Consider the following 19,552-nt stretch of genomic DNA (forward strand, 5'->3'; position numbering starts at 1 on the left):
CAGAATAAGGAGAGAGAGAAGACAAAGGTGTTTGGAGTAACCATCTACTGGCTTAAGATAAGATACCCTGGGGCACTGAAATCACGGGGAATTTTGAAAAGGAGTGTTTTTCCCAGCTTCAGTTTAGGAGTGGGATTTGCACTGCCACGGGTTCCTTGAGTTGGGTTCGTGATCCTGTTCCCACTGATGTTAACTTTGTTTTGCTGTTCCAGGCTAACCTATTTGTTCTGCTGTCTATCATCTGTGTTCTGCTGAACCTGGCTGGATTTATATTAGGATGTCAAGGCGTTCAGTTTGTGTCCAGTGTACCCAGATGCGATTTGGTGAGCAGACATACTGATTTACATGTGTTTCCTCATGGCATGCCATGTAAGCTTGCCATGCTGGGATCACAAAATGTGCTAATGTAGAGATGCAAGTAATGCAGCTACAGCATGGTGGGGGAAAAAAGAAAACTCTCTGTTTCAGGCCTTGATTGCATTCAAATTGTGAACAGGCTCACTGAAATCCACAATGATATTTTTATTGTCTGTGTTCCTAAACACCTGTTTTTTTTGAGGTGGAGTCTTCATACGGTGTTCAGCTCCTAAAGCTGAAGACCCCAAAAGTATATGTTCTGAAAGGTTTTACTCTTCATTAGAGTAAAATTTATTTATAAATTTTATAAAATTTATACTTAGACCAGAAAAGGTTTTGCTTGACTTCATTGAGAGCTGGCCTCTGTCTTCAGGATCTGAAGACACAGCTGACTCGGTACAAGGATTTCTAGACAATTTGGTGGGGCCATGTAAGAGGGAATCCCAAATATATCTTGAGGGGATCCCTCTTGCCAGCATTATACACAATTTTAATATTATAGTCATTTAAGAACTAGCATAAAGGATTTTTATAGTACTGTGACACAGATTGTGACACACACTTGAAAAAAGCCTGAGTGGGTACTGGTGAGCTACTTACAAAAAGCTCCGTCAGTATAATCCGTGGCTGGCATTGTTTTTCCTGGTTTGCCTCACTGGTGAGGATAATTTGTGTTGATATCTTACAGCAAGAACTGTGAGGAAAAAAATTAAGGTAGATCAAATCATACTAGCTTTTCAGAACACTTCTACTTGAGGAAAAAGCAATCTGCACATGAAAGGACAGAATGCAAAAGATTTTTCTCAAATGCGTGTCATAAGAAGTAGAAGAATGTCTGTTTATGAACCAGAAACTGTGGAATAGTTGAAATTGAAGCATACAGGCTTACTTGATGATAAAGAGGATCGTGTGTAAAGGCTTGAAGGACTTTAAGGGTTAATGGAAAGATCTTTGAATATTTATTTTCATTCATTTATGGCTTCAAGAAAGCTATTGTTGGTTCCTTAACATGCCAGTAGGTGTATTGCAGTGAGAATCCAAGATTACAAGCACTTGGCAATCTAGATTCACCCAATATCAATGTACCGAAGCAATGCTGAGAACTGTTACTGTTATTCCAGACGGTTAAACGTTTCAGGAATTTCGGAGCCCTCTGTGGTTGGTACAGCTGAAAGGCGTTCCTGAAATCATAAATTATCCTGTAGAGTGGTTTATGTAGGTGGAAGACCTTTGATGCTATGACTCTAGAGAGTTTGACAGCTAAAAAAACCAATTATCCCTAGATACGGAAACATTGAATTTCTACTTGAAAACTAAGATGACAACATCAATTTGAAAGTTACAAACAACAGTGGTGTACAGATGTAACTATTACTGATTTGACTGGGTTGAGATTATAATTGTGGGTTTCATTCCATCCATAGAGATGCAAAATATGAATCAAAGAAAAAGTGTACAGTCCACATACAGTGGCTTACACATCAGTCAAAGAAAGAATTTCCAGGTTGCTATGCATTTAAAGGAGTGTGGATACTAAATTTTCTTAGTAATCAGTGCAGCTTTGATTACAACTAAGTTATATTTAAATGTCTTGAACTTATCAGTAAAGCTTCCTTTCAAATAAGAAGTATGCATAACATAGCTTTACAATGCATGAATCACTGGTGTACCAAACGGTACAAATTTCATTTTACAAGCCTGTATTTCTGGTCTGCTTTGCGATCAGAGGTATAGTTTAACACACAGGCTCTATATTAAGCAGGTAAAAATGTTGCATAAAACAGCGAATAAATTAAAAAATGGCGTTTTGTGGTTTTAAAGGTGGATGTAGGTGAAAACAAGATTTGTTTCTGCTGTGAAGAATTTCATCTCACTAAATGCACAGAAGAAGAGACTGCACTGAAGCTGTACCACCACATGAAGTCGTGCAGTGCTGCTCACCTTCTTCTCAAGGTACCCTGCGCACACTGCTTAACATGACTGCTCTGATAATGTCCACGCTTGTGCGACAGTGTGGTGCTGAGGTGACTGCTGTGTTTACTGTGAAAAATTCTGTTATTTTTCTGGTCTTCCACACTGGTCAGAAGCTCTTTATGGTTCTGTAACAGTTGTTTTTCTTTTTTTTTTTTTTTTTTACTCATGTCCGGGTTTTGACCAGTGCATTGCTGATCCAATATGCAGTTCTTGTCCTTCCTGTGTTTTATGCAAGCTGAATTCAGACAAGATTGCATGGGTAAATATGGTGTAAATTTTAGCTAGTGATTTCATACCTTCACTGGTCTTCTGATCTTCTCAGCCTTTCTTGGCTTACAGACTGCTAAAATACAACTTTCAAACAGCATCATTTTAAAATATAAAAGTGCTTTAACATTTCTTTAATGGTGATTATCTCACATCTTCATTTCCCACAGAGAAGTTAAGAGGAAGGTTATAATTCTTGGATGAATAGATGGACTGTAAATCTGAGCGGTATTAAACCCTTCTGGATTTTTCTGTCAGGACACACAGTAGGGCAAAACAAGCTTTTGCAGATTGCTCCGATCTTGGAGATTACCTGTCCTAAAGACTTCATTACATATGTTTCTAAGAAGTAATTGTCATCCTTGTGTTTTCTGTGTTTGTTTTTGGTTTAGTTTTTTATTATTATTTTGACATTTACAAATACCTTGATTTAATCTTTTAATTTCCATAATCTTCATGTTCTTCAGAAAGTTCTCTTTGCTCTTTGTGCCCTGAATGCTCTCACCACCACAGTTTGCTTGGTAGCGGCTGCCCTGCGTTACTTACAGATTTTTACAACAAGAAGATCCTGCATAGTAAGTTAGTGCAAGGCGTTGCCTGCCATAAACAATGGTACTAACAATATCACTAGATTACACAGTTCAACAATTTTTTATATCTCAGAAGGTTTTTAACAGAAGTTTCATTTGATTAGGATGAATCTCAGATTGAAGACCAAGATCATGTTTTGGATCCTGATGATTTTGTCCCACCTGTGCCGCCTCCCTCCTATTTTGCAACTTTTCACTCTTGTACTCCACGAACGAGTCGCAGGTAAACCTCTATACTCTCTTCCTTTCTTTTAGTGTCTTTGGAAACACTGCATAATCGTCCTTTTTTTTTTAAGAACATTTTCTCTGTTATTAACTGAAAAAGATTGGTGACTTTAGGCAGGGGGGGCGGGGAGGAAGAAGAAAAACTGTTGAGTAGGAGGCAGCATAAATACAGTGTGGGTGAGGGGTATAATTTTGCAGTTTTCACTTTAGATTCTGTAGGAACTGTTTCTGGGTAAAAGAAATACCGCAGTTTGACATGGCTGAAAACTTCTACGATGCTGGCAGGAGCAGGTCAGGGCCGCGACGGAAAGCCGGGCGCAACCTCTTGGCAAGGCTTGTGCGAGAGAGCCCTGAACGGCGGCCTGGCCCCCCGCAGACCTTCCTGCCAGAGTGACTCCCCCTCTCCCTCGTTGGCAATAGAGCTGACTGAAGGGTATGTTTTGATTGTTCTGCCAGGCCAGGTAATCACTACCCTTGTCTCGGTGCTCGGGTGTGAGGGGTCAGGCGGGGTTTGCACCTGGCGTTATCGCTGGGCTTCTCTGCAGCGGCAGCTGCGGGATGGAGGAGGAGTGAGAGTGAAGGTGGGAGGATGGGTTCACGTACCAGAAAGAAAAGGGGGATAGCCGCAAGTCACTGTAATCTCTTCCCCCCCTCCCCTTTTTTTTTTAATTCATTACTACAAAGGGGAGGGAAGAAGGATTCGGAGGAGGATAAAATAATAGCTGTATGAATTTTCTTGTGAGTAAGAGGAAACGTGCAGAAAACTTTTATGTTGCAGAAGTCTGCCTTCTGTGGTATAATTAGTCTTGTGAAACATTAAAATGTAAATTTGGTGGGGGCTGTTTTTGTGTTGTTTTGAAGAATAGGGCTAAAAATCGTGTAGCTTGTCCATTAAGCATCAACTCTGTTGTTTTGCTGTACCGGGACTTACTAGCGTCTATATTTCTTGCAATTCAGTGGTGACTTGTGGGTTTTGTTATCCTTCATTCTGCAGGTGGTTATACACTCTTCACAGTAACTTGCAGGTTAGATTTGTTTATTAGTTTATGACTCAGGTGAGTCTGCATTATTCTGCTGTGAACACACCATGTTTATACATAAAATATAGTGATGCTCAAGCAGATTGTATCACTGTACTCTTGTTTAAAGCTCCTGCTTTTTGCAGTGTACGGGACTGTTTTGTTTATTTCACTGTTTCATCAGGAATAGCGTGCATGACTTTTCAAGACTGTGGTCCTTGCAGAGGTAATTACAGATCCTGGGATTACCTAGAAAACAGTAACGTGGCACAGGAATAGATTTTAGAATGAAAAACTCATCTAAAACACCAAAGACCGGGGCTGAATTCCAAACGTTACTAAAAACCTCCCATGTGAGTCTTGGTTCAAGCTAGTTACGAGAACAGAATCGTGTGCATAATGATCTCTTTGGAAGATTAGGTATTTATTGAAATATGCTTGTCACAGTTCCCCTGCTTTAAAATGGGGCTGTCGTTCTTTATCTGGCTCGTCATTCTAGATGGTTATCTCCTTCCCAGCAGCAGTATTTCTCTTTGTCTATTTTCAGCACAGTAGGGGCCACTGAACAATATTTAAGGCTTCTGCAGTCTAATATTGCGTAGCTACTTTGCCTGCGACTGAATTAAAACTTGTTGATAGTAACGTTTAAGTGATGGTGACATCTTTCTGAAATCAGGCTGCTTGTTTCAAGGTGCTCAGGGTAGTTATGCAGCAGTGCAGAAGTTAAAGCAACAGACAGACTTAATTTCCGTTCTTGGCAGATGAGGAAATATGACTCACCCCAGGCTGGATCCAGGGTGTCCATCAGAGCGGCTGAGAAGGGACCTGGCCTTTTCTCAGTCAGCCTCCTCGCGCTTCTCCCTCCCCTCCCTGCCTGGTCTGCACCCTGAACACCATGCTGCGTCCGTGGCCCGGCTTTCTGTGCCGAGCTCCCACGGACCCCCCATCCAAAACCTTTGTGCGAAAGGGGGGGTAACATGAGCTGCATCCAGGGTGGCGAGCCACCATCTGCAAGCTGCACCTGGGGTGACTCCAAAACAGATACAGCCCTTTGAGGAAGGAAACACTGCGGTGATCAAAACATGTGCCAAGGACATGTTTGGAACGGGTAGCCATTCTCCTCCACCCTTTAAATGGCAGAGCCAGCGGCACTGCTAGCAAAGCCAATTAATTTGTTTGTTCACTTGTTCGTGGGAAAACTTTTACATTTGTCTTATTTAGTGGTAGACAAAACAAACTAGCATTACAAATGTCTGGTCAACTCCTACCTCTAATCTTGTTATTTCATAAATAAGGAAATAGCAATTAAGTTATTATTCAGGATCGGCACAACAACATTAACGGTTACAGCTGAGTTCCCACGTGAAGAATAAAATACAAAGTGTTGTAAGGCATGTGAATTTAAGGGAAGAGTCGATCCACGTGCGGCAGCAAACCAATCACCTGGGGTCTAGAAATCTACCTCAGTCCAGTTTAAAGTACCATTTGGGGACTAGAGGTATTTGCAAAACTTATCCAAGTTTTGGCCACTGCTTATCCAAGTCGTGTATTCTCAAATTCGGTATGTGTCTGGAATTTGACCCATATGCTGCTGACAGTTGTTTCTTAACCACGAATGTGTTCCTGCTATTGAAACACAAAGTTTCCGGGAGGCCAAAGCCCCTGACACTGCTGTTCAGCTGAGGTGTGAGGGCAGACCTCTGGTGGGCGAGAGGTGACCGAGGTTGCGCCTTCCCCCCTCAGTGTCCTGCTTACCAGCAGCAGTGCAGAGCCTCCTCGTGGTCCGGGGCAGGCTCTTGGCAGCAGCGGTCCCTGAAAAAACTTCCTGTATCATCGCTTCAGAAAGCTGCTGGCTTTTTGACTAACACAAGAATTCACCTTGCTTACATAAAAAGAGAGTGGAAATTAAGAAATAAAGAACAGATTGACAAAGGTGCACATCCTGGAAATGGCTTTTATATTAAGGGACTTAAAGGAATGCTTTTCTAGTTGCATGTTCTGTAATAAGTTTTAACATGATGTAGTTCTTGGATGCAACATTAATTTTCAAGGTGTGACTGAGCTGAGTAGGCCAGATCAGGCATGTTTAAGAACAAAACTAAGGTCAAGAAGTGTATAATTTTGTAGCCTACCTTGAACGTACTGAAAAAATGTGAAGAAGTAATGTCAACGGAGCATCAATCTCCATCATACCCCAAAACTATTCTGAAGCTTTGAGGGACAGATGCAATAGGCTGAAATTAAAAACTATTTTAACATGTTACATTTCCCCCATTTTTAAGATTAAAAAAGCAATGACCAGTTATCAAAATATTTTCTTTCTTTTCCTCAAATTTCTCCATGCATTACTTCCATTACCTTGACAGAAGCCTTTCCCAAAAGTGCTCCCCAGTTCTCTTTTTGGAAGTTTGATTCTTTTCTTCCGTAAGCAGCCTTCTGTAGACATTTCTATTCACTCTGCCCTTTCCTCTCAGGTTGCAAGAAAAGCATTTTCATAGTCGTCTTTGTTTCTTCCAACCAGTGTCTAGAGAAGCCCTAAACTGTGGGAAGAAGGACTTGCTCTTGTGTAACATTTCTTTGCAGAGAGAACGCATCTGCTAGTGATAGCTGTAAGCCTGACGTGGGTCCAGAGAGCAAAACATGTGGGCTTCTGTCTGTGCTTGAGGTTCTTGTTCAGTACCAAAAAAGCAATTTGAAACGTACTAAAAAGCAGAGGAAAATTGAAACGCTTTGGGTCACAGACTTCTCTGAAGATGGTGTAGAGAAGGTCCCCTTGGCAGCTCTGCTGTCGACCACGACACTTCGTTCCAGTGTTAATGGGGTAACATAAGCTTATGTTATCAAAATCAGCATTTGCCAAAAAGAGTTTCTCGAGGCACTGTTCTGATTTCTTCTCTCTCAGAGCTACCTCTTAAGAGGAAGATGATACAGCAAAATGTCTTTGGGATTTCTGCTGTATTGCAGGTTTCAGAGAGCTCTTTGAAAACTGAGAAGTTTAACCATGAGGTACATTGGCCTCATACAAGCCTTCACGAACTGATCAACTCTAATATTCTTAGCCAAGCATCATCATAAAAATAGGCTTTAGTTTGAGTTTGCCTTTTTCCGTACAGCTGTATCTGAACATAAGACATCACATCGGAAGTATCTTGAATTTCAGTTGTAATTAAGAATTTAGTAGTTCACAAAAATCAGAGCTAGGCTATCACATTTTGAATTGCCACCTGTATTTGAATCTCCTGAAACAAAAGTGAGTCTCTGTGAAGTAAAACTGAAACGAGCTCCCAGGCGCGGTACTGCCCAAAGAGGTTTGTAGCTCTGGTGAACACTTTGGAGAGGCACCTCCTAAGGAGCAATTTCCTGACATCTTCTGCGAAAATCTCTTGCAGCTCTTGGCGAGTTCATTAGCCGTGACTGAGATCCCAAAATCTGAGCCGGCATGGGAAAGCCAGTGGAGTTTGGTAGCTGATTATGTTTTTCTGCAGCTGGGAAGCTGTCCTGATGGAATGGCTCGGTGTTGTTTGTTGCAGGATGCTTGGCTCTGATGTGATTCCATTGCCCCATATTTATGGAGCGCGAATCAAAGGCGTTGAAGTGTTCTGCCCTCTGGACCCACCTCCTCCTTACGAAGCTGTGTGGAGCCAGAACAGCTCTGAGCAGGTATGGCCCACAGGAGTTTAAAGCATAACTTGTTTTTTCCGCTATAAAGGTAAGGTTGCACTGAGGCACGGTAACCATGACCTAGGTAGCTTTTCATTTCAGAATAGCAGGAGAATGTGTTTGGTTACAAATGTGGCTTGCTGTAAATTTCATGGAAGATTTTAATTAGTCGCTTACCTTTACAGTTGAAAAGTTTTCCCCAGTTGGAAAACTGTGTCCGAGCGTGGGAGAAGGAGCAAAATACACTGTGGAGCACACCTGTTGCTGGTTATTCTAGAGGACCCCTGTGCGGCCGCCTTGCTTTACTTCCCTTCCACACCTGCGCTCCTCCCACATGGGACTAGGTCAGGGTTTTGCCATGCTCACTGGTCCCTTTTCACAGGTGTTTTCAGAAGACAGGTGCTTTTTCCCAGAAAGTACTCAGCAGGATAAAATCAGCCAACCTGGATGATGAACACTGATTTTAGACATTCACTAGTCTTGGTGTTGCAGTGGAATTAAACACATATCACACAGTCACTATGCAGTTAAGCAAAAGTGTTTGCTTTCTAAGGTGGATGTTGCAGTTCTTAGAAAGTGCCAGAAAAAAGATGGTGGCTTGTGATTTTTTTCTGTTTTATTCCAGGAAGGTGCACTACAAATAAGTGTCATGGAAGTTGTTGATTCGGGGGAAGTGAGTGACGGGCAGGCCTCTCAAGGTAAAAAATACATTTTAAAATTTGTTCTAGAACAGTTCTACCCAACGCAGATGACTTAATGTAGCAGCAGCATTATTATTTCTTTGAAAGACAGCCACCATATTACAAGCCAGAGATACAAAGTCGTGATTGTTTTGGGCAGTAGGAACAGGGATTAACATTTAAAATACGTACAAAATTGTTTGCTCTTAAGATACAAAAAGAAAAATATATTTCCTTTTTCTTAATCTACAAGTTAGTTGTTACTCTATGTCCATACGTTGTAAGAAATGATGTCCAGCTCCAGTGCTTCCATTTGTTTTGTACACGATGGTGCCTGTTGACATTTTGTTGCTGATGAAAATAGAAAAAGGATAAAATAATGCTGTACTGTGTTCAGATAAATGTGGGAATTACTCTGTTATTCAGCCTGCACTGGAAGAATTACTAAATAGTTTCTGCATCCTGCTACAGGACATAGCTAGACTACGCATAGAGGCCACATCAAGCTTTGCTCAGCATTGGTTTAAAAAATCATGTAAATGGTTCCAAGTTGTTTTCAGCCTAATCTTTGTTGCAGTGTACGCTTGCAGTTAAACATTATTGGCTCCCAAATAAGTCACAGCCCTGGTGAAAATGTGTTCTTTTCCTGAAATGAAAATACTTTTCATTTGAACTTGCCATTACGGGACAGACTGTCTTTTGTGCAACAGATGGCTATGTGCCTATCCGCACAATGTTGACACCACAAGAATATAGAGAGTGAAGACACTTGAGGGGGGGGAAGCCCCAAATCTTTTATTTGACTGTGGCTTCTCTTCTGCCAATCTACTTCTCAAGCTGTAGGAAAACTTTGGTGTAAAGTTTATCGTTGAAATTGTCCCTGCTAAGTGGTGGCAGGAAAAAAAGCATTGTTTACATAAAACAATACTTTAATGAAATAACAAGTCTTTCAGAGTTCCCTTACACTCCGGCAGTCTACCTGAGACCTCTGAAAACAAGTACTTGGATGCTTCTGATATCTCATCAGTTGTGATAGCCAGAAAGAAATTCATAAGAGTTGTAGCAAAAAGTTTAATTCTTGAAGAGTTCTTACTGATAAACTGCTGTTCCTTTCTCTGGGCATTTTGAGCACAAATGAAAATAGGATATAACATAGGGCTGCATGGTGACTGCTTAAAGTTATGAGAACAGAAAAAGAAAAAGAATACTATAGAAAATGCAACTGTTGTGAAGGAGAGTCATGAAAGTTTAAAAAAAAAAAAAGGCGCCATGATGAGGCACTGTTAAATATATGAGTTTGTATTTAAAAACTTCCTTTGCAAGCAAGCAGACCTGCAAGCAGACCTGAGCACATGTGATAAATTGCACCCTCCTCCCCATCTTTTTAACTGTTTTGTCCATCTTTTTTTTTTTTTTTTTTAATAAAAAGGCCTGTAAAGAGACATTTACATCTCAGCCTGGCTGTTAAATTCAGATAAAGAAGAAGGTGAGCATCTTAATGAAGAAAGTTAACACTGCCACTTCTAGATGCCAAGGCTTCCTAGGGGCAGTGAATTTAAGAAAAGGAAGTATGCTGAGCAGTATCTCTCCCTTTATTTATATTTGGGGAGGTGTACTGGGTCTGGCTGGAATGGAGTTAATGTTCTTCATAGCAGCCCATATGGTGCTGTTTTGGATTTGTGACCACAACAGTGTTCGTAACACACCAGTGCTTTAGCTCTGGCTAAGCAGTGCTTGCGCGGCATTGAGGCTGGCTCCACCTCTTACTCTGCCCCCCATGGTGAGCAGGCTGGGGGTGCACAAGAAGTTGGGAGGGGACGTAGCTGGGACAGCTGACCCCAGCTGACCGAAGGGGTGTCCCATACCACATGACGTCATGCTCAGCAATGAAGACTTGGGGGGAGTTTTCCAGGGCTGCCATTGGTCAGGGCGTGGCTGGGCATCAGTCAGCTGCTGGTGAGCGATTGGTTTGCATCACTTGTTTTTCTTCAGTTTGTTTTGTTGTTTTTTTCTCCCCCCCCCCCCCCCCAATTAAACTGTCTTTATCTCAACCCCAGAGTTCTCTCACTTCTGCCCTTTCAGTTCTCCTCCCCATCCCACTGGGGGAAGTGAGTGAGTGGCTGTGTGGGGCTGAGCCGCCCACTGGGGTTAAACCACAGCAGAAGCAAAATACAAAATGGGGGGATATGTTGGAATTGTGGCAGAGTAACTCCATGGGCTGTCTCAGCTGATGTAGAGTAACAGTCTATAAATAAAAGCTGAACTTTTGGTTTATGCTGGTAGTCTGTTGTGCCAGTGTATGATGCCATGATTCCTTCGGCTCCATCAGGACTGATTGACTCAGCGTAGCTCCCGATGGAAGTTAAAGCTACACACTGCTCTCTGCCAGCAGAACCAGGGGACTCCTGTCTGCCGGCTGCAGGAGGAGCTGTAAGCTTCTCTGTGCCAGCTAACATGGTTTTACTGACTTTAAAAGCACTCCTGTCAAGCAAAATGGGACTTTACCTGCTCACTGTAGCAGGAAGACATGCAACCTTCTACTGATGGCTGCGTATGCTTGGCAGCTGGTCTATATCATCACATACTAGGTATATGCATTTCCAGTACGCACCAGCTTAAGCCAGTTATCTCTGACATCTGAAACATTAATATTATGAAGAATTATCATAAGATCATGGAATTGGTTCATTCATCTGTTTAGTATTTAAAAAAAAAACACTTCTGCTGAGTACCAGCCGCACTGTACCTCAAGGACTGACTGCTAGCACAACTGCACTTATGTTAAAAAGTTTATGTTGGTGGTGGATTCTTTAATGCTGTCTGATTCTTGGTCTGCCATGCTTTGTTGCTGGGTCCTACCTCCTGACTTTCCAGGCTGGTATCTGGTTTATGTAGGTTGTGTCACTGTTTCTTCTCTTTAGAGATTCTAGGTTGCATTTGTGTAGGAGATAAGGTGCTATGCTCAACAAGTACGTATCATCCAAGCCTTAATTTTCTCAAATGCTCCAGTCACTGGTACATTTCTGTTAGAGTAGCAGCACAAACATTTGCCATCTTCTGAATAAGAGACTGTTCACATTAATTTGGCTTTTTGCTCTTGCATGAGCAAGAACATTGTTTCCTGTAATATGCCAGATGTGATCAGGTGGAGGTACAGAACCAGCTCTGGTGGGAAATACATAGCTTCATCCTGTCCTGTTCACTAAAAGGCAGTTGCGGGAATCACAGCATATAATTTCACCCTAAGGAAAAGGAGGAATGTTGATTAATTGGAAAGATGAAACACATCACAAGAATTCAGGAAAATCTATATTTTAATAAAGAACCTCGTGAAACAAGACTTTTAATTCCCTTATAGGGACTGGTGACTGATTTATGAGCTGCATACAGTGCAGCAAACAGTGACTAACCTCTGTGACCATATGCTGTCATACCTTGGTACAACTGTTTATATGCAGGAGGATTTCAGGCACTCTGAGATTTAGTTTTCTCTCCAAGAAAGCTGTAGGTCCCTTCTCTCTGATCAGGTAGTTGAAGGTCATATTTATACTAGGCAAAGCTGTATTTTTTTGCTACACCAGTTGTATAAGGCTGAACAGGTTTCTGCAAATGTTTAAGCAGGCTTTAGACCAGTGTTACTGGTAAGTGATGCACACATACTGCATCCCTACGTTCCTGTGTCCAATCATTACAGCTTGGGGGGGGGGCACAAAAAAAATCGGTAATAATCTCTAATAACGGCTTCTACAGATCTGCTTTGTTCTGACTACTTTTCCTTCACCTTTACTGCTCCTGATTACTCAGGTGAACAAATTCCTGAGTCTTCCAGCAGAGTGAGCCTTTCACCTTCAATTGCAAGCCTGGTGCCTGCAGAAGGAGCTCGTAGGAGAGCCTTCAATCCCTTGCGAAAACGGTCTAAAAGTGACCCTGTGCTGCACTGCCGGTTGCTTCAAGGTGACTTGATTTTCTCTATAAGTGCTTATGTAATGAGTCCTTAAAAGAACATTTGTCAGAAGGTTAGTACCTTGAACTTAATACCTGCAGAAATCAGCTACTGTCTCCCAACAGAGTGCCTACATTACAGCAAACAGTTTGTGCTTTGCCAAACCTTCTCCACCCAACACTTTAGTCTTGCTGCTCTTTAGGCTTTCACATCTAGGAACAGGGTCTCTAGCAGGCATTGCTAGTTTGGGGAGGAGGGAGGGATGGTGGAAGACGAGGAGGAGGAAGCACATAGGATTTCTCAGTGTTATTCGTACACTGGCATCTAAAAGCTTGCAAGGGCAGTTGTCAATGTGAGCGATTGAAAGCAAAGTCAGCTTGGGTATTTGGTATTAGCCTACACATTTGCACCCCTTTTCTCGCTCCTTATAGCATCTAAACCCCTCAAAACTCAACATAAAAAACCCACAGTGAAGAGCCGATGGAGTCTGTCACGGCTACTTTGGTGTCAGTGATCCAATTCAGTTGCTGTGGGAAAACTGCTAGTGTGGCTGCAGAGCCCTTGATTCTGTTGACAGTCTTGAAAATCCACTGGTCAAGAGTCCTGCGGTTTTTATTAGAGGATATTGGAATCCCCATCGTAGCTGCTGATACATATTAGCACTCACAAAAGGTAAGCGGGGAGGAGGCATGTTAGTAACAACCATTTATTTTGAATATTGGGAGCATGCCTATACTATTTTGTGGAATGTTTTTATGTCTCTGCTACACCATGTGTTTTCTCTTTTCCTCCTATCAACTTCCACCACAGCACCCCGGAGAATCTGCTGCCGAAGCAGTAGTTACATGACACAGAGCCTATTCATAGCTGTGAAAGCAGAGCAGAGCCTTCCTCTTGTAGAGAGACTCCATCAGTCAGAAGCATTTGGGTGCCTTAGGCTCGGTGTAACTGAGGTTAGGTCTGTTCAGCACTGGGCCTGAGACTTAGATACATGAGTGCTACAGAAAGGGAATTCGGCTGCAACAGAAAATGGAAGTTGCTTCAAGTTAGTTAGTGGTCTTCTAGCTGGAAACTTTTGGATCTCCTCCTGGTATTGTTGTGTTTGGCGTAAAGCCAACATTAAAGTGCTTCTTGAACAACCTGTAGGTGGCTCTTATTTATTTTTTTTAACAGGGCCAAAAATTGATGATTGTTATTTAGTCCAAAGGCAGCGGATTTTTATTTGAACCAAAGGCAGTGGAATTGATTCCCTGCTGCCCCTTGTTCAGTCCTTGCAAGGTAATTTTGTTTTTTTTTTTTTTTCCCCATTAAATTTCCACTTTGTACTATTATTAGCTTCCAGCTTGACAAGCAATTATTTTCAGATATTTTGTAACTAGCCCTCTTGACTGGTAATAATTGAAAGTTACAAAACATTTAGGAGAGATCATAAAAGCCTTCAAGCTTTGCTTAACCTGCTTTGTATAACTGTTTGTTAACATTAACACTCAACGCTCATTTCAGGTCTATTCAGAACAGAAGCAAAAGGGAAAGGAACCGATGTACGCAAAATGGCAAACAGCTTTCCCAGAAATGTCCCTCCAGACCCTTTGACATGTGATATGCACTCAACCGTGGCTATGTTCTGCTCTATTTTACAAGCGTTTTCTCTAGTGTAAATCCAATACAGAGTGAGCCTCGTGGGCTGCCCTGACCATGCCAGACTTAAGTTTTACGTGGTTAAATGTAAATGATGTGCAGTGCATCATCACTGAATCAGGATTGAAATCTCAGGGGATACTTGTTGAACAGTGCTGTGAACCAAGTGGATTGTTTGCTTTCTTTGACCTTTGTCTTCAGGAGCAGTGATCAGCTGTGAAGCTGCAACGCAGACTGAAGTAAAACCACAACTCTGCGCTGTCACCTTGCGGAAGAGTTCGAGAGCGAGAGCTTTGAGGGGAAGACCCCTATCTTTAATAGACTACAGGTCTTACACAGACACTAAACGGCTTGTGGCGTGGATCCTAGAGCAGTCCTCCTGCAGCATGAGCCCTGACATACATGAATTAGTGGAAAATATCAAGTCTGTTTTAAAATCAGATGAGAAACATATGGCAGAAGCTATCACCAGTGCCACCATCCTTGAGCAGGTAGTTTTATTACTTGTATTTATCGGGTGATGTGGAAACCCAAGCTGGCCTTGGCTTGGGAGTATAGGTTTATATTTGCCACTCTGCTTTGTGTGTCAAAGTTTTTGGACCCAATTAGCTCCTCCGGTAGTTTTATTTAGAGGGTGTGTGAGAGGCTGTGCAGCTGTGGTGTCTCTTGCTCTATCAACCACACAGCCAGGAAGGTTTTCAGAAGACTGAATACGTGCGTATTTAAAAGCTGAAGGAGATGGTCTTCTGTGGTAGGATCATGAACTGTAAATAACATAACAGTGTTTTATACTGAGCGTGGCAGGGGAGAGATGTTATAAAGCATTTACTATTCTAAACTGGAAGGAATGGAGGCTGACAAGGAAGTTTTTATGTAAACCCACTAGAAGCAACTTTTTGTAATTGGCTCCCAGGATAAAAATAAGACTATTAAAGGGAAAAAAAGCAGAAAGTAGAAAATATGTGCTTACATTCATGGAATAAATATTCAGAAGTTTCAGACATTACAGACTTCATCAAATAAATGTTTTGGTAGCTTGCAGACCATTTGGATAGATGGGTTGATTCATGCACAGTACAAGTGTTTTGCTGTGACTACTGATTTTGGTTTGAGTTCTCACGCAAAACACATCAAAGATTTTAATTTAAGCTCTGCTGGTAAAGTGAGATTTCCCACTGCAGCCTACAGGCAACAAAAGCCTCAACAAACTTGACAGAAACAGCTGAAAAAAAAATTCCTTATGAGAATTCAATTTATTACAATGGCCTGAAGCTTATCACAGTCCAGTGGCTTCTGCAGGAAGCAACACTTAGATTCCTGTTAAGCAACACCTGACATGCCATGGTTTGGGGTGAGCTAATTCTTGTGCAGCTTTTAAAAAAAAAAAAAAAACAAACAAAAAAAGACCCACACAGCAAAAAACCCCCCCACCAGCACTGGCTCCTTTTCCTGATTGGGATTGCTTTTCCCATGCCTCCTTGACAAATAGTAGTTTTAGTCTCAGCGCTACAACTAGCTTCTTCCTAGTTGGGTAAGAAACTATTTTAATGGGACAAGAGCGTGAAAACAAATCTGATTTATATTTTTTTTTCTTTTTAAAGGTGATGACACCTGCCCAGCAAGCCATGTCATTGAGTGCCCATGTGTTACCTCGCAGACAGCATCCTGGATTGCTGCACCTGGACGGCTGTGGTGACCTGAGTTCTTTCACCACAGATGAAGATCAGCTAGCAGAGAGGAGGATCCAGAGGGCAGAGCCTGAACGGCCTCACAGTCTTATTGGCGTTGTCAGGGAAACTGTACTTTGAGCTGGTTTCTGTCTTTCTTTGAGCTGATTTCTGTTTATTCCTCAGTAGAGCACTTTTGTCAGACGTACATACTGCACAGGTAAATCATCTCTGACAAGTGGGTGGAAGAGTGTGTCGATAATCCATTTTTTTTATACCCTCCTGCTCAGACTCCTAAGGGGAAGCTTGTTCTACAAAGCCTATTAAGCAGATTGCAAGCTGGCCTTTATTGGGCTACTCAGGTGCAACTAGTCTGTTTGTGATGCGGTACTGTCTTGTTGCATCTCCCTAGTCTATCGCCACTTAGGACAGATTTGCTTTTTTTACTCCACTTACAAGAGAGACAGCAGAATGGCTCTATGCCTTGGCTTGCCAGGGTGAGGCAAGGACAGTTAATGCATGTGTGCACTTTGTATCTCATCGGAGAACAGGGCCAGTGTCAACGCCTGTGTTCATCTGGTGTGTGTTGCTGTAGCTCCACTGATTTTTTTGTTTTGTTGTTTTGTTTTCTTTTGCTGGCATATAGCAATTTACTTCCTACTCGAGGTGCTTGTTATGTACCAGCTGACATCCATGCTGGAAGCACGTATGCAGCCATCTCAAATCCTCCGCAGACATGCAGGTGACTACCTAACATTGTTTTGGCAATCTTAACCACTAGGCCACAGTGACCCATGAGTTGACACCCTCTGGCTAATAAACAAATGTATACGCCAGTTGGCTCAAGCTGTTGACTGCAGATAGTTTGTTAAACTCTGTTCTGTAGGTATGCTGCTAACGCGGAATACACTAAGTATTTCCAGAGGCTGGGATCAGGCACACCAATTTTATTTGCAAGGGTAGTTGTAGCCTTCTGTGTCTCAGCAGGATGGCTAAATATTCCTGTTGCTATTTTAATGATAAAGCTTCATTTAAAAATTATTCAACAGCTTTCCCACTGAAAACCAAAAAGCTTTAAAGTGAGTTTTAATTAAGCTTGTTCAGAAGTTGAAACTGTGCAGTATGGCTTGACTCACTAAAGATGGTAACTTGAATAAAATAAAATGCTTATCTCTACACTGGAATTGGTGTCTTATTTTTCCTGTTTAGTAGAGGAAATCCATTAGGGGTATTGAGTTTGCTGGAGCACTGGCATATTGGTAGATTTTGCTCTCAGAAGTAAGAGCACAGGAAGCAAAAATTGAGGGGTTTTGTCTTGGAGAAGAAAGAAAACACCACAAGAACACACTGCTTCGTTATGCTAGCTTTTACCTCAGGTCTGTTACATAGTTTGCAATTCCATCACATTTAAAACTCCAACTTTTCTTGTTACATGCATCGTCTTAAGTGGGAGTTCTTTCAGATCTTCAGTATTAGCTTTCTTTTCCCAGTTAATCACTGCCCTTCCAAAACTAGGTTGTGGAAGAGGAACATCATGCGCACCCCATCAGTGCAAGGTGTACTTCCAGTAGCTCTTGACAGCTCTTCCCTCGCTGTCGCGCTCTCTATATAAACTCCCTGCAACCCTACTGGGAGAAAAATCTGCAAAAGTCCCTGGGTTCTAGGCCAGGATGCAACGTAAGCTTGTGCTTCAGAAGACTTGATCACAATTCAGTTAATTGCTCATTATCCCAGTGAAATGGGACTAACCTGAGCTGAAGTTATCAGCCACTGGACAGTGCTTCAAAAGGCAGGTCGTTTCAGATAACAGGAGAGGAAAAAATCTGATTTCAGTAAATTATCTACTTACCAAAGCTCTTAATTTGTAATTGACCAAGTAACTCCAGAGGAGTGCCACAATTATTTATAAAACCTATTGTTCAAGTTATTACCCAGGTAAGCTATTTCCTTAGTGACCTGCACAAAACATGTTTTTCAGCCAGTCATGCTTTAACAGACACTAAGAGAAACAATGTGGCAACAGCAGCTCTTCCACCAGAGGAAAAGAGACAAAAAAAAAAAAAAAAATATTCAGAGTCATCCACTCTTGTGAGCAATACTCACCTTTCTGCCATCACAGGCCTCTCTGGAAGGGCTGTTCCCTGTCCCAGAGGAGTGTTTCAGAGAGGCGACAGGCAGGTCTATGCCCAGGGTGCACGACGCGTAACCAGTCTCGCTTCACATGGAGAACGCACAAGCTGAGGCTCTTCTTGTCAGGGTAGGAGCCTTTCTGTTCTCTCATGTAACACACCTGCAAATTTTGTAGCTAAATCAGTGTGCAAAAAATACTGGAATTCCCGTATTACTTGGAGGCTGTCCTGAACACCAAACAGGCTAGTTTCTGTAGCCAGGCTGTGCTCTGTTCTGCACCAGTGACTTGACAACCTTCCTGGCTGTGGACTGGACAGGCAGGTCCTTCTATGTGTCATTCAGGAGTCTGTTTTGTCCACTAGCACCCAGCCCCTTCAGCCACTACATCTAATACCGCACCTTGATGGCCGTGAATTTACAGCCTGCCCCACACACCTCTCTGACCGTGGCACACCAATCCAGAAAAGATGAAATACTTTCTAGATAGGAAGCAAATCTACTGCAAAATAATGCTCTCGTAAACTGAGTAGTTTTCCAAGATACAGGTTAAGTTTCTCTGCAAGTATTAAAATAACATTGCAAGTTTTAAAAAAATGAGTTACTCATATGCCCAAACAATGTAGCAAGTTTTAATTTAATTATCGCCAAGCACTGAGAGACACAGTAGCATAGCCAGTTTCTTTTCCTTAGTCAGAACCTCAGCAAGAGATAACGTAAAGGACACTTCCCACACTTAATGCTATTTCAACACGTTTAAAACATGCAAAGGTTGCAACAGCTACAAGGTGTCTAGCGGTTAACTTTAATCACCACAATTCCAGGGGCAGTGCAGCCCTGAGCAACAGAAGAATCATTTTCATTTCCTAAAGTGTTTTTTAATCCCTCAAGGAAAAGTTTATGCAAATCTCTTTCATCAGAACCAGTCTCCCACCAGCAGTTTCTTTCTTTTTTTTTTTTTTTTTAAAAAAAAAAAAACCTGCCAGCTTCATGAGCTATCATACATTCAAAAGACAAACTTCTCACACCCATTCCCATTTGCAAATGCGGTCTCATTTCCTGCCCAGGCAGCCTTCAGAACTAATGAAAAAGTCTCCCTTCATCAACAGCACTCTCTCAAACACAGATGCCTTCACCACTCCTCCTGCAACTCTCAGCCAATGGAAAAGCCACCAGTTAAAGCAATGGGAGTTTGTTAGCGGGCGAGATGCTGCTCCCTTAGTCCCACACCTTCTCATTCTAAAACAGGGGGGCACAAAAATCAGTGCAATCTGTCATACTGTCTCTCTTCCCACTGCTGCCAGGATACATCTCCTGAAGTTCCGTGGTCTTGCTTGAAGATGCTTTTCTGGAGAAGGAGCGGCATACACATCTCCTCACTCAGTGGGGAAATTCACTGAAGCCA

General features: G+C 42.1%; 1 protein-coding gene across 1 annotated transcript in view; it reads left to right on the plus strand.

The window, feature by feature from the left end:
* Positions 1-17,195, plus strand: part of ENTREP1 (endosomal transmembrane epsin interactor 1) — a 29,983-nt gene extending 12,788 nt beyond the window's left edge. Inside the window, exons 3-11 of the mRNA XM_075136714.1 lie at positions 213-323; positions 2,179-2,310; positions 3,066-3,173; positions 3,293-3,411; positions 7,963-8,092; positions 8,718-8,790; positions 12,577-12,726; positions 14,555-14,844; positions 15,955-17,195. Of these exons, the coding sequence (XP_074992815.1) occupies positions 213-323; positions 2,179-2,310; positions 3,066-3,173; positions 3,293-3,411; positions 7,963-8,092; positions 8,718-8,790; positions 12,577-12,726; positions 14,555-14,844; positions 15,955-16,161 (1,320 nt within the window). The 3' untranslated portion in view covers positions 16,162-17,195. The remainder of the gene's footprint in view (positions 1-212; positions 324-2,178; positions 2,311-3,065; positions 3,174-3,292; positions 3,412-7,962; positions 8,093-8,717; positions 8,791-12,576; positions 12,727-14,554; positions 14,845-15,954) is intronic.
* Positions 17,196-19,552: the final 2,357 nt, after the last annotated feature.

Source organism: Calonectris borealis, chromosome Z, assembly GCF_964195595.1.
Source record: "Calonectris borealis chromosome Z, bCalBor7.hap1.2, whole genome shotgun sequence".
Lineage (NCBI taxonomy): Eukaryota > Metazoa > Chordata > Aves > Procellariiformes > Procellariidae > Calonectris > Calonectris borealis.